Genomic DNA, 15,429 nt, shown 5'->3' with positions numbered 1-15,429 from the left:
CCTATTTTGCTCAGGGCAATTATGTACCAAGCAAGAGCAGCTTTGTGAGCAGTGGTTCAACAATGTTGCACAGAATGCACAAAATGAAATGCATACAAGTAGACTGCACATCCACACCTTTCAGTATTATACTTAAGTCTAGATGGTAAGAATGGGTAACAAGTTACGCATTGAGACTCTTCACAGCCACTAGACCGCAGAGAGGGAGAGAGAGAGAAAGCTGCCTGCCCTTTTTATAGATTTTGAGCCGACTGACAATGTTGATGTTTGCAGTTGCGTCTGATCCTAATTGGATCTAAATATATGCAATAAATGCCACTGATTTCACAGAATAATAGCTTGACTTAATAGCTAAAAACACAATTTCCGCGATCTGAACAAAAAAAGCGTTTTATTCCACTTATTTGTCCGCGTAGCGCCTTACACCTGACTGAGCTCATTGCAAGCACACTGCGGTTACTGTACAATGCTCTCACGAGGTTACAGGTGAACAACCGTTCGTATCTCGGACCAATCGCATTTCACTATGAACCTTATAAATGAGCGAGCTCAACAGAACACAATTACAATCACGATATAGTACGCAAATTAATACACATGCGCTCCATAATATGCGCCTAATACAGGCAGAACGGAGTCTGGAGCGAACACTGGCATGGTTAGATCGAGAACAATGGTATCACACTAACAGTGGTGACGCGATTCCTTTGCACAGTGCGAACACATTTACATCAACACTGCTCAGAGCCCCAAAAGCAATTCTGCAGCCATGGTAAAGCATCGCTTAGTCAATTAACAGCTAATGAACTAGGATTTCGTACGCTCACGTGCGCGACATCGAGAAACATGAGCATGAATGTCATACCGCGTTTTCCGCCACAGCGCAGGGGCAGCAAAATCAGTGGAGCTTGAAGTTACCTGACAGGCAGGTACTAAGTAAAGAACTCGACTGCACATTACCTTTTACGGCACTTCCCATTTGGTACTTGAGGGCATGCTCGAGGACGAAGATCTCGACCGGTCTCATTGTTAACGCAGGGAACCGTGGCCGATCTGGCGTCGAACACTTCAGTTAGGATAATATGTTCCTATTAAAGTAAATGACAGATATGAACTGATGCAAGTGGCCGTAAACAGCATACAGCAGCAGTTACCAGATACGAGAAACGCACGGCAGAGGAAAAAAATACGTCCACAAGCCAAGATGCAAACCACAGACAGCAAAACGTTCGCAAGAGGCGGCAACGATAGACGCTAACAACGTGGCTTTGGATACGACTGTTGTGGGTGCTAAACCGGCTAAACTGGCTCAGCCGGTGGTGGCGTTTGCTGCAACCCAGTTGACCCGGTTGTTGCAAGCAAAAGCTTAGTGGGTGCAGCTCTTACTCCAACCCATGACGTTGCATATAAAAAATGACGTCACGTCTTCCTATTGTTGTGCGGGTAGGTGGTTGTTTTTAAGATTTGGCAGTGTGTCGACCGCATATAGTTTCTTACTCTTACCTAGAGGGAAAGCTGTGCTGCCGTCTATGGGCGTTTACATGGAGTTTCCAGACGGCCAGTTCAGCCACCATGGGCGCTCAAAGCATCATGGGCCGGTGAGCAACCGAGTGCAGAACTACAACTTTTGGCCAAAACTAATGCAAAGATAAACGTTGTTCTACCGTAAATAATGTCCTAAGATTGAATATTGTGACTGTAAATTACAAAAAGAGAGAGAAACAGCATGTTTGTGTGATATTTATCCAATATAAGCGATGGCTCTTTCTCCTATTGGCTTAGTTTTGAGCAGCACAAATACCAATATTTGACACTTAATAGGCAAACTTTGAAATAAAAAAATGTTATGAAAATATTTATCGTTGTGCCATCACTTAAGGAAGTTTTTAGTGGCATTTTGGGAAACAGAAACCATTTATTGGCGACGTCTGCTTTTGCGCCTTCGCTACTATGGCTTTCGCGGTCTATGTACGCACCTTCAGATGATGATGATAACGAAAAAAACCTTTGCAGTAACGCCACTCCACGTACTCGAGAAAAACCGACTGTCCCGCAACAAGTAGCACACCGGCCCATGATTCTTAGCGCGCCCATGGTGGCTGAAGTGCAGCGCCCTCAGCTTTCCCTCTAGTTAGTGTAGGGAACTCTATGGTCGACCGCGCCGCGAAATGCATGGGAGCGGGGGACACTTTTGAAACGACACAGTGCCGCAGCGCAGAGGGCGCCACCAGCAACGAGGGAAATTGTTTAAAGGGAGACAACGCAGTGAACTACATTACATCAGTTATAACCGAGTCATTTAAGAACGACGATAGGGTAATCTCCGCAAATCAGGAAGCAACACAAGGTAGCAGAATACAAAACACCTTAGAACTGAACAATCAAAACTGGAAAAAGGCAGAAAAAAATATTCCTAAAAACACATCTACAGGAATAGATGGAATTCCGATCAAGCTGATTAATGAACTCGGTCCAAAAAGTAAGGAAACGTTGTTAAAAGCTTTGGAAACAGTCATAGCGAATAAGCAAATTCCGGACAGCTGGCGGCAGAGTAAAATGAATTTGATTTATAAAGGGAAAGGAGAAAGAATGCACATAAAATCCTACAGGCCGATTACCATAACATCTGTAATGTACAGGTTAGTCATGCAGGCGGTGAAATTAAAGGTGCAAGCATGGGTTGAAAGTAACAAGATACTCGGAGAACTTCAGAACGGCTTTAGAAATGGTAGGCGCTTAGATGATTGCCTGTTCGTGCTTACCCAATGCATCGAAATATCTGGAGTGGAAAATAGACCTTTGTATTTGGCCTTCCTGGACATAAACGGGGCGTACGACAACGTAAGCAGGGAAATCCTGTGGAACATATTAAAAGAAGAAGGTAGCGGTTATGAGATAATAGAGTTCCTACAGGAAATATACCGGGATAACAAAGTAGAAATTACGTGGGAAGGGATAAGAAGTACGGAGGATGTCAAAGTATGCAAAGGATTAAGACAAGGCTGTCCTCTATCACCGGTGCTGTTCATGCTTTATATGATAAACCTGGAACGGAGGATACAAGACAGTAACCTAGGTTTTAACCTGTCATACAGATTAGGTGGAAAGGCGGTAGAGCAGCGCCTCCCCGGTTTGATGTATGCAGACGATATTGTGCTGCTAGCTGAGAGTCTGGAAGAATTGCAAACTCTTGTTAAATATTGCGGAGACGAAGGGGACGCTCTAGGCTTCAGTTTCAGCGCAGTTAAGTCGGGTCTGATGGTTTTCAACGGCTCAACTGATCAGGGTCTTAAAATTCAAGGCCTTGAAATACCTAGAGTAGCAGAATATAAATATTTGGGGGTATGGGTAAACGAAGGATTGGCATGCATTGGAAAGCATGAGCAATCACTTAAGGCCAAATGGCGAAGGAATGCCGGGATAATGAAGCATAAGGCATTGTGGGGATACAATAGGTATGAGGTATTGAGGGGTATTTGGAAAGGAATTATGGTGCCCGGACTTACTTCCGGAAATGCGGTTTTGTGCCTAAAATCAGAGGTACAGTCGACATTAGAAACAAATCAGAGATCCGTTGGACGATTAGCACTAGGTGCCCACGGCAAAACTACAAATGAGGCGGTACAGGGAGATATGGGCTGGGCATCTTTCGAAGTACGGGAAGCTCAGAGTAAAATATTATATGAGGAACGCCTGAGGAAATTGGACAGTAACAGATGGGCAGCTAAGGTATTTAAATACCTGTACCTAAAAAGCGTTGACTCACAATGGAGGAAAAGAACTAGGAAACTAACTAGTAAGTATGCTAGTAACAAGGACGGAGAAATAAAGAGCATTAAGCAACAGGTGAAAAACACAGAAGGTAAAAATTGGATAAATTCGATGGAAAAAAAAAAAACAGAGTGTGGAATTATACCGAAAGTGGAAAATGCAGATCAGGAAGGAAGATTTCTTTGATAACTCAAGAGGCAGTGCCCTACTTTTTGAAGCTAGATCAGGGTGCCTTAGAACACGCAGCTACAAAAAGAAGTTTAACAATGGAGATGACGCATGTGCTGTATGTGGAAACTGCATGCAGTGAAACAATTGACCATATTATACTCGAATGCAATGGTATCCATCCGGAAGTTGATGCAGGCGCGATCACTGTTCCTGAAGTTCTGGGGTTTAGAGATAACAGTGGCCGGGTGAATAAACCGGCGGTGGAAACTAGCAAAAAACGGCTGGAAGATTGGTGGCTTAAAAGCAGAGAAGTGACATAATGTTAGTAATGTAGGAGCAAAATTTAATAAATAGAATGATGGTTTGTTTAGTTAACCATTCTAAATCAATAATTAAGATGTATGGAGAAAAATGAGCATGATAGCTACTGCTACCACCCCGTTTCAAAGGGGACGCTCCTATATTCCATTCATCCATCCCATCCGTGTCAGCCCACGGCCGGAATGAGAGCGCGCTTCTGTTCGAAAGAGCGCGCGCTCTCCCTGGAGACCGGCCGTGGTCAGCCGTCCGGGCGCCCGTTGCTCAGGGTACAGTGAACTAGTCTCAGGGGGTGCCGCGAAAACGGTGTTAAAAAGCGCCTCCTAGGCGTCTGCTGGGTAGTAGAAATCGCCGGCGTCTGCATTCGAATGCATGGAGTCAATATGGATCCACCGCTTTACCTTCTATTATGTATGAATTACAACAAATTTAAGGCGCTGAAAATTCTTTTAGGGTTGTCACGACGTAAACAATGGCAATAAATAATCCAACGGTCAGGCATTATACGACAAGCAGCAATCGGAGGCGAAGTCTCGGCGTGCGCCAGGCGAGTGTCGCGCGAATTCGTGGAGCTCTACGCAGCTGAGCTGAAACAAGTGAATCCACGAAACCGCAGCACGGATAGGCAGCGTAAATAACCCCTCCCAGGCACAAACAGTCCTTCCGATGGGCACTTTGAGACGGCAGCGTGCACGGGCCGTTGGGGTAATGTATGCATGTGAGCTTGTAAGTTGATCCTAAGCTGGTTTTTGCTTTTTACGCACAATTTAGCTGATAAGTCACACTCGTAATGCTTGGAAATACAGTCCACGTATTGGAAAGTCCCACAGAAAGCTAAAGCTGGGACTGCAGATACGTTCGGATTACACCGCGGCAGGCGCTTGTGTTCGTCGTGCAGATATCAGAAGGCACGCTGACTTCGTTTCACTGCTCAACTGCTAATAGCCTTTGATTTATGTGCTTGCAGCTCTCGAACCAGAGTTTTTGCCTGTTGGGGGCAGTGGGGACTTTGCATATTAGAATTAAGCGCTCTATCAAATCAAGAACGCGCGGTACATGACAGAAATGCTATTGTCGGCTGCTTAGTAATTTTAAATATGCCCCAAATGACGTCTATTACTGTTTTCTCTTGAAAGTGAATGGCATATCTTTCATATAGCAATCGTTTTAAGTAAACTCTAGTTTATCGTCCTCACCTTTGGTTGCTTGACGTACGCACGCGCAGCTCTTACTTACACAGCTACCGAAAACAGGAGCATAACGGACGGTTTTGTTCTCGATCAGAATTGAGGCCAGCTTCGAGCGAACGGCGTTTCTCAGTGCATGCATGCACATGACTGCCCGTACCAATCGCACCGTAGCCCCGTTTCGTGCGGCTTGAAAGAAAGCAGTAGAGTTGAACAATGAAATTGTTAACTTGTCCGTGGCACCCTACGACGCAAGCAAAAAAAGCAGCGCTGACGATGTTTCGGGACGGATGGACACGGCAAGATCAATGCCGTATGCTTTCAACATTTCGCCGGAAGGCAGCCGCAGCGCTTCTTCTTCTTCTTCTTCTTCGTTTTTTTTTTTTTAATTTTAGGCTACTGCTGGTTCACAATGATGTCCATGATACATGACGACTCTTTTCACTCTCACGAAGGAGCGAAAAGAAGCAAGGATCGACGTAGAAAGCCTGCGAGATATGCGTTGCAGCATAGGCAGAGCCGACGTTGAACTACCCAGTCAGGCTTTTCTTGGCCGCCACGAGGCGGCGCCACCCTACTCAAAACTCAAGCGCAAGGTCCATATGCGCACTGTACGTTCTTGTTTGCTTGTGCGTCGTCTCGAGCTATTCGCGACAAGATTTTACAAATATGCCGGTTAAGGGGGGCTCAGTACTGTTAGCAATCACCTAATTTATTTTCCATTTTGGCGGAAGCACCATGACAGGAGTTGAGCTCGCCGTACAGCTCGCTTTAGCATTCCTAATGCACCCAATTGACGTCCAGAAATGTACTCGTTTTAAAAAGAGGGCAGTGTGGAGACAGGGCGTATGAAGAAGTCAAACATGCAACACGTGCGAATTCGAGCGCTCACTAAAGCTGGCCAAAGTGACCCCATTATCAAAACAGTTCAAAATGGTATATTCCGTTACACGCGCAAACTATGCCGTATACAGTACGTCACCTGAAGCCACAAGAGAAGCCGGCATTCAGTTCGAATGAATTAAATGTGGACTACCCTGCATGGAGGTATACATAGTAAGGACATGAAAAACGAACGGCACCACACCAGGTAAACGGCTACAGAATAACGGAACACAGTGGGTCAGGAAAGGTGGGAAGTAAAGGTTGCACAGGGGAAAAAAAAAAGAAGAAACGTGTCGCCTACTAGGGAGGGAGAAAGGGGTTGGTGGAAAGCACGCAGCGCCGTGAAAAGAGCGACTGCCAATGTGAACAAAGGGTTGGAGGTTTCGTGGGGCACGGCAAACGCACGACGGAGAAGAAAGCAGGCAGCTAAAGACGAAGAAAAATGGAGATATATGAAAAGTAATAATAAAACAAGAAACAAATAACCAAGCTTAAGAACCAAATGAAGGCCTGGGAAGAGGAAGGTAGTGCACAAACAGGCAGCAATCGAACGCGCATAAAGATATAAGCGTCGAAATTTAAGAGTCAACAACTTTGTGAAACTGTACACTAACCTAAGAACAAACCATTTTCTTTTCTTTTCATAAGCTGGAACATTGTTGTAACGGGTAGCTTTAAATTCCCAGATATGCGCGCTATACTTAAGACATTTAACCTCAATGCATATAGTTTGACAATAACTTCATTGGTCCAAAAAATCTCTAGGTAGTTTTTATTCTGCGTACTCAAGCCGGTAATATGCAAGTCATTGCCCCCAGTTAGGGTGCCCCAGGTGTCTGTAGTCCTGTTTCGATGCACATACAAAATGAAAAAAAGAAAGAAAGAATAGCTTTGAAAAAGAAAGAACGACGGAAAATAGAGGATGCAGAGGCTGTATAGTGAATGCCCAATTCGCTTCCGCTAGATCATCCTCCTGCGAAAGAGAGGTTGTGAGGCCGGCATGGTTTCTCGCCACGAACAAACACTGCGCCATAAGCTCGAAGCTAGGTAGCAATTTACCCAAAACTTTGGCTCAGGTGTACGGTCCTTCTTCCGCTAGATCATCCTTCTGCGAAAGAGAGGTTGTGAGGCCGGCATGGTTTCTCGCCACGAACAACACTGCGCCATAGGCTCGAAGCTAGGTAGCAATTTACCCAAAACTTTGGCTCAGGTGTACGGTCCTTTTGGACGCCTTTGCACTTCAGATTTTTCAACCTTCCTGTAAAATGTGGAAGTTCAAAAATTTTACCTACTTGGAGCACCAAAAAGCTCGCACTTGAAGTAATTAAATTTAATGTGTTTTTGCGGCTTCGCGAAGTAAGCAAACCACGACAAAAGTTCCCAGAGGGAAAATAATTAAATTCCCTTGGAAGTATTCCCCATGCAGTATCAACCTTGTTAAGAATTATAGCCTGATTAGTTCTGCAAAGAGTAGCCGCGGCAAGTTGCCCGACTTTATACCGGCAAGAAGTAGTTGGCAGGTCTATCCAGTCGATTACTCACATTTCATACCACACACTCGAAGAATAAACACGCATTAATGTCCGCATTTGAATTCGGCCTTAAAAAATTGCATGCGCATTAGGTGCCCGTCATCATTTTCGCATTTTTTGTTTTCTCGCAGCTCGCGCCAAGAACTGCATCATACCTGCCAATACGACGCGTAATTATAAGTGTTTTTTGTTTTGCTCTGTACAATTTGATGCCAGTAAAGCATTAGAACTCAAGTGCCCCCTATGAACGTATTCCCTTGTAAACGTATGTGTAAGATTTAATTTTTCATATTTTATCTGAACTATTGCCCTAGCTGTACTTCACTTTTTGTTTTCCTCTAAACAGCTGGTTCACCCTTTGGTGAGCGGCACGTAAAGAAATGTCCGCGATATATGTATTTGTTAACATGAACAAAGAATAAATGCTTGAGTCGCGTATACGCTCTTTCTTTTTGCCGATAAATACCGCAGTCCTTTAAATTAGTATGGTAATAAATGAATGTGTTCTGTTCGCACGCTGTATTTGTCATTTCTGCAAGTGGTGATTAGGGCACATAAAGGACAACGATTAAAGAGATATATCACAGATTACTGGCGATTAAAGATAAACGTTGTTATGTATTATAGGCACAAGCGGAAAAATGTGTTCGTAATAAGGCTTGTAAAAAAATAAGGTGTTCCTAAAGAGGCCTTTTTTTTTTATTTCAAACAAAAAAAACCAGCACAAGGAACATTGCAACAAGCATCTGGATCCCTAGCTCGCAGGCTAGTTTGGATCCATGCACAAAATGTTCAAAAGAAATTATTTAGTAGACAGCACAGACATTTGGCAAAATTTCAAAAGGAGTAAAAGAGTCGCAACCTATTGTAATAGTACTTTAGCAGTGCAGAGAAGTTGGCATTTTGCTTTATTTCTATAGGGATTTCATTCTATATTGTAGTCCCTACAGACAGAAGAGTTGTTTCTCCATACACATTTTTGCTAATTGGGATGAGAAAATTGTTTTTCGCTGCGCTTCGTGATTTGTATTGTGAGAAGACAAAATGAGATGAGGGTAAAGAATCCTTACGTAGCAGAAGCTTTGATTCGCATGTATACTGTTTTTCTCCGCGTGGTAATAGCGCTCCTCGGCAGTAGCCCTTATTCCCTTAATGGAAGAACGAATGCAAAACACTCCACTTCGTTGGAAGCATTAAGTACAAATTGCTCATCTGGCCTTTTTAAGGCTCTCCGCAGGAAGAAGAAATGTTGAGAGTTTCCAAATAGCGATTCAAACATCGCGCGCTGCTCCGTAGGACTACCCAAGCGTGCACGGCGTCTCCACATTAACTGAAAGGAATGGCAGGGGCCAGTTTAAGAACTTGGAATAAGTAGCCTCTTTATTAAATATCGCACCAATTGCGTAGTATGTGAAAAAAAAAGCTCCAAAAAGAACCGCGACCCTCATCTGTACCCCCACTATCCCCGCGGCCGCTACGCGCCGAGCGGCGCCCCTGGCATTGCCGTGCTAGTGTTCCCGTATATGCTCCCTAGGGAGCATATACAGGAACACTATGCCGTGCCGCAGACGATGGCGGTGATGATGACCTCAGACAAAATGGCACATACTCACGGCGGGGGATCGGCCAGGGTCATTGTAGATTCTAAATATATGCGGCCAAGGACTAGAGGTGTACATGAGTGTTTAACTAGAATTTGGGAAAAATAAAAAGGAAAAGAAAACGCAATGAAGCACAGCATAAAAATGTGCCTGGTGATGCCGTTGGTGAGCGTAAAAAAGCAGTGCATATCATCATCATCATCATCATAATCATCAGCCTGACTATACCCACTGCAGGGCGAAGGCCTCTCCCAATTTCTCCAATTAACCCGGTTCTGTGCTAGCTGTATCCACTTGATTCCTGCGAACTTCTTAACTTCATCCGCCCACCTAACTTTCTACCGCCCCCTGCTACACTTTCCTTCCCTTGAAATACAGTTATTGTTACCCTAAGCGACCATCGGTTATCCTCTCTTCGCACTACATGTCCTGCCCATGTCCATTTCTTCTTAATTTCCGCTAGAATGTCGGTAACTTGAGTTATTTCTCTGACCCACTCTGCACGCTTCCTATCTCTTAATGTTACCCCTACCATTTTTCGTTCCATAGCCCTCTGAGTTGTCCTCAACTTAAGTAGAACCCTCTTGGTTAGCCTCCACGTTTCAGCCCCATAGGTGAGTACAGGTAAGATGCGACTGTTGTATACTTTCCTCTTGAGCGATACCGGTAAGCTGCTAGTCATAATCTGCGAGTGCTTGCCAAATGCGCTCCATCCCAATCTTATTCTTGTTATTTCCTTTTCAAGGACCAGGATCTGCGGTTACTACCTGTCATAAGTATAAACATATTCGCCTACTACTGCCAGTGCTTCGCTATCTAACGTAAACTGCGGTTCCTTCCCGAGGCTGTTGAATATTACCTTAGTCTTCTGAATATTGATTTTCAAGCCTATCTTTCTACGTTTCCTGTCTAGGTCACGAATCATTTTTTGCAGTTCATCTTCTGAGTTACTTAGCAAGGCAATGTCATCAGCAAATCACAGATTACTGAGGTATTCTCCATCTACCCTCATCCCTAACTGCTCCCAGTCTCTGAATACTTCCCCTATGCAAGCTGTGAATAGTACTGGGGAGATCGTGTCTCCTTGCATAATACCTTCACGGGAATTTTGTTACTTTCTTTATGCAGAACTATGGTTGCTGTGCAGCCACTATATATATCTTCCAGCACTTTCACGTATGGCTCGTCTACCCCCTGATTTCGCAATGCCTGTATCACCGCCGAGGTTTCAACTGAGTCAAATGCTTTTTCATAATCAATGAATGCTATGTATAAGGGCTGGTTATATTCCGAGCATTTTTCTGTCACCTGGTTGATGGTATGGATATGACCGATAGTAGAGTACTATTTTCCGAAAACCTGCTTGATCCTTTGCTTGATTGCAGTCTAAGGTTGTCCTGATTCTATTAGCGATTACCTTAGTAAATACCTTACACGTAACAGAGAGTAAGCTGATTGGTCTGTAATTTTTAAGGCCCTTAAAGTCCCCTTTCTTATGAATGAGAATAATGTTTACATTCTTCCATGGTTCCGGTACTGTCGGTGACACCAGGCACTGCGTATACAGGTGGCCAGTTTTTCTATTATGATATCCCCCCCCCCCCCGTCTTTCAACAAATCTGTAGTTATCTGATCCTCTCCAGATGATTTCCCCCTTTTCGTAGTTTCTAATGCTTTCTTGACCTAGTCCTTCGTCACTGGTGGAACGTTTGACTGTTTTTCCCTACCGCCAATCTCACGGTCCTGACTACTTTGGCTACTGTAGAGATCTGTATAGAACTCCTTGGCTACTTTGACTATCTTGTCCCTATTCGTGATGACGTTGCCCGCCTTGTCCCTTATCGCATACATCTGGTTTTTGCCTATGCCCAATTTCTTCTTTACCGCTTTGAGGCTTCCCCCGTTCGTTACAGCATGCTCAATTTTCTCCATTTTATACTTCCTTATATCGGCCACCTTGCGCTTATTAATTAGCTTTGATATCTCGGCCAATTCTATATGGTCTGTCGGTCTGGAAGCTTTCATACTCTGGCATTTCTTAATCAAATCTTTCGTCTCCTTAGACAGCTTACCGGTATTCTTTCTAACTATCCTACCGCCTACTTCTACCGCGCACTCAGTAATGATATCTCTGAAATTATTGTTCCTTGCTTCTAGGGTAATGTCTCCATCCTCAGTTAGAGCTGAATACCTATTCTGTAGCGAGATCCTGAACTTTTCTGCCCTCCCCTTCACCGCTAATTCGTTGATGCGTTTCTTTCTTACTAATATGTTGCGTTCCTTCTTCAGATTTAGGCTAATTCGAGACCTCACCATCCTGTGGTCACCGCATCGCACTTTCCCGGTTACCTCTACATCTTGAATAATGGCGGGGGTTGAACACATTATGAAGTCAATTTTATTTTTAGTCTCCCCGTTAGGACTTTTCCATGTCCATTGCCGGTTCTTCCGTTTGCTGAAGAAGGTATTCATGATTCTTAAGTTATTGCGCTCCGCAAACTCAACTAGTAACTCCCCCCTGCTATTCCTAGAACCAATGCCATAGTCACCTACTGCCTGGTCTCTTGCCTGCTTTTTCCCTACCTTGGCATTGAAGTCGCCCATTAGAACAGTATACTGCGTCTTTGCTTTTCGCATTGCCGATTCTACATCTTCGTAGAAGCTGTCAGCTGCCTGGTTACCATAACTACATGTAGGTGCATAGGCCTGTACAGCCTTCAGTTTATACCGCTTATTAAGCCTAATTACGACTGCATATCGATCAGTAGCAAAGCGAGAATGAGAGTAAGACGGCGAGGAGAGCAGCGGAGACGCCCGATCAGAGAAAGAAACGGCTTGCCAACCAAACAGTGATGCCAGACTAAGAGTTCAGTCAACGAGAACCAATAGAAGATGATCTGACTCTAATTGCTAAACATAGATGACCGTGCTCAAGCTCAGCCAGAAATGATGATGTCGTTGGCAGCAGACGCAGCACGGCACTGCCACACGGGTGTAGGTCACTAGAATTACTTTCTAGACCTTCTGGTGACGAGGCTCAACCGTTTTTCTGATGCTGATGTAGACCTGTGATAAGGGTGATGATGGTATAAGCAGAATGAGGCTTAACCGGTCGTGCATCATGGACATATTAAAGCATCGCTCCAAGCTTCTCCGGTAAAACCGGTGGTCAGTGCTCTTTTCCCTCCAAAAAAAGTGAGGACTAGGCGCTGTCACTGGGTGTTACCGCTGCCATAATTTTTGTCATGAATTCCAAGGCGACAGGTGAAACCGCTGTAATAAAGCTAACATGCATCATTCATCATTGCAGCTCGCCACGGGGAAACGTAGTCTACGTCCTATAGCGCAAGACTTCAGCCCTGTTCGGGGACATTTTTTCCTACACTATAGCCAAACGGGCTAGTTGGTGGAACATATTGGATGGAAAAACAGCGCGACAGACGAACACCACTGCAAAGGAACACAAGACGAGCGCTGCCTTGTCTCGTCTTGTGTTTCTTTGCTGTGGTGTTCGTCTGTCGCGCTGTTTTTCCACCCAATTTTTTCTTACTTCGCCAATAGGGACATTTTTTTTTCCGGGGGCATTTGCACCGGATCCGCTGCCACACAGTCTTGTCTGCATGGTCGCATAGTGCGCGCAGACGATGCTGGCGCGATAAAACAGGCCGAGTGCGGGTTCTTCACGATTCCAAAAATATGTCTGCACGAGGGCGAAGGCAAATGATTCTTCTAGCTACGCCGACGCGAATCGCTCGCACGGGCCAACACACGCGAGATCGACGCCAATCCGGGAAAGTCAAACTACTCGCCAGAACTGAAAATGAATGTCTGCGATGTCGACGGGCGGCCAGGTCCAGACGCATGGTGCAGTCATTCGTTCGCGCTTGAAGAGGCGTAGCTTGAATAGGTCTGCGACGCACATGCTTTGCATTTTTCCATAGCGCGCCCGATTTTTCGGGCACAGCGTCGACGCGTATACGTTCCTCAGGAATCTGCCGACAATTTCACGCACGTAAGGGGGCAGCTCACGAAAAGCCGCGTGTTTGCTCGGTGGATCGTCGAAAACGACAAGGCGCTCCGCCTTTTGCGCGAGTTTTCTGCGCATGCACGAAGTCGTAGCGGCGACCATGGAAACACATTGGTCGGCGTCGACGGCGTTTCTCGGCGCCGCCAGTGCACGGGGGCTGGCGGCACGGTGACCGTCACAGGCTTGGAAAAGCGATGCCAACCACATCTGCCGCGTACGGTTGCCACTCTCTAGGCGTGCTGGGATGCAAGAGGCGGTTTTTCAGGTTTCCTTCGGCGAGCCGCGACCAATAACTACGTGAAGCTTGAATTAGGGCCACCAAGCGTCAAGATGTCAATGGCCGACCTTAGCAACCGACTGCGTACTCTCGACTGTGCGAAAAACATTTTGTTACAGGTATATACGCATCTAAAGGAAATGTGCACGATGAAAAGTATCTACTGCAGTTTGCACCAAGCCTGTAACCCACAAGTGATAGCCGCAATGAGCATTTGTTCGGCGCGTGTTTGCTTTATGTGCTGTACAGAGCCTGATGGGCGATGTATTTTGTCGTTTGTTTTCTTTATGTGCGAAGGGGCCGGGTAGCGCAGATATCACAGGTGGCTGTGTGCGATAAACCGTAATATCTAGCATGTTTTATCGCGACTGCCGCCTGACTAAAAAGAAAAAAAAATATTGGGCGTTTGTTGTGATGCACCGCCGTTCGCGAGCCGAGTGGTTGAGCTGGTCATGAGGCTCGCGAACGGCAGTGCATAATTACAACAAACGCCGTATTTTTTTTCTTGTTAGTAAGCTGGCAGTCACGATAAAACATGCTAAATATTACGGCTTAGCGCACACAGCCGCCTGTGATATCTAAGCTACCTAGCCCTTTCGCACATAAAGAAAAGAAACGACAAAATACATCGCCATCAGGCCCCGGCGCAACTAAAGCAAACATGCACCGAAGAAATCCTCATTGCAGCTATCACTGGTGCGTTACAGGCTGGATGCAAACTCCAGCAGGTACTTTTCATCATGCATATTTCCTTTAGATGCATGTATACCTGTAGTATATGTGTTTTTGCCGCTCGGAGCATATGACGCACTTGACACTCTTGCACGACGCGTAGTATTTTTTTTTTTACCTTACAGGCTCGCCAAAACATTCGGATTTTGTTCCTTTGGTGTACGCAATCAGATGCACTTCGTTAGGGAGCTTGATAATCGTCGTCTTCGTCCAACCGTTTGCAACGGCAAGGAAACCGCCTGGCACAAATGAGTCTCCTGGAGGACTCATGCAACGTTAATAGAACTAGGATCAGTTGCCAAACTCTCCGGGTTCCCCATGCCGCTGAATCGGCGCCTCAATTTTAACGCGAGGTGGCGCAGCCATCGAACTCAGCTTCAGGTCGCCGTCGAAACGCAAGCAGACGCCGCGGGCCCGGCCGTCCGGCGAGGCATGTAGCCTTCGGGAATGTTAAATTAACTGGCGTCCCAAATGTCGCACTTGCGTTATTTACGCTAAAGAAAAAAACGTCTGAAACCCGTGTGGCGACCATGCTACAAAAATCTGCTGAAGTAACTCGAGCTGTACAGGTGATCGCTGCTCAGCCAACGCTGGCATACATGGGCGGCGGTCATCTTTTGAATGAAACGCGGTTGTATGAGCTTCGTCCCCGAAGTTGCATGTATGAGACATCTATACTAAAGGCGGAAATCAGATTATCACAAGGCTCATCGTAAGGTCACTAATAAGCTTAGATCAGCGCAAAGGTCTGGCATGTGTTTCTGCTGTTTCTGCGCCACCGCATATGTGCCTAACGACCAATTAGCAAGATCTTCACTGCACAAAGGGCCACATTTGTGGCAATATAAAGTTGACCACGAGTAACTACGATGTCAGTAGTGTGGATCTCTGTAATACGCGGATTATGCGCACAGCACTAATTTCGTCA

At 45.4% G+C, this 15,429-nt stretch overlaps 1 protein-coding gene across 2 annotated transcripts in view; it reads right to left on the bottom strand.

Moving 5' to 3' along the window:
* LOC146172489 (uncharacterized) overlaps nucleotides 1-1,283 on the bottom strand; it is a 57,292-nt gene extending 56,009 nt beyond the window's left edge. The window contains exons 1-2 of one of the 2 annotated variants that reach the window (XM_084585900.1): nucleotides 1,155-1,277; nucleotides 961-1,088 (exon numbers count right to left, since the gene is read on the bottom strand). In XM_084585900.1, the coding sequence (XP_084442026.1) occupies nucleotides 961-1,027 (67 nt within the window). In that variant the 5' untranslated portion in view covers nucleotides 1,028-1,088; nucleotides 1,155-1,277. Of the gene's footprint in view, nucleotides 1-960 lie in introns of both variants that reach the window. The other variant, XM_084585899.1, reaches the window with a different exon arrangement.
* Between the last annotated feature and the right edge of the window lie 14,146 nt (nucleotides 1,284-15,429).

This window comes from Amblyomma maculatum, unplaced genomic scaffold, assembly GCF_055883805.1.
Source record: "Amblyomma maculatum isolate TAMU_Amacu unplaced genomic scaffold, ASM5588380v1 scaffold_13, whole genome shotgun sequence".
NCBI lineage: Eukaryota > Metazoa > Arthropoda > Arachnida > Ixodida > Ixodidae > Amblyomma > Amblyomma maculatum.
The sequence above is the reverse complement of the archived record's forward strand: the minus strand, read 5'-3'. Positions and strand labels throughout refer to the sequence as shown.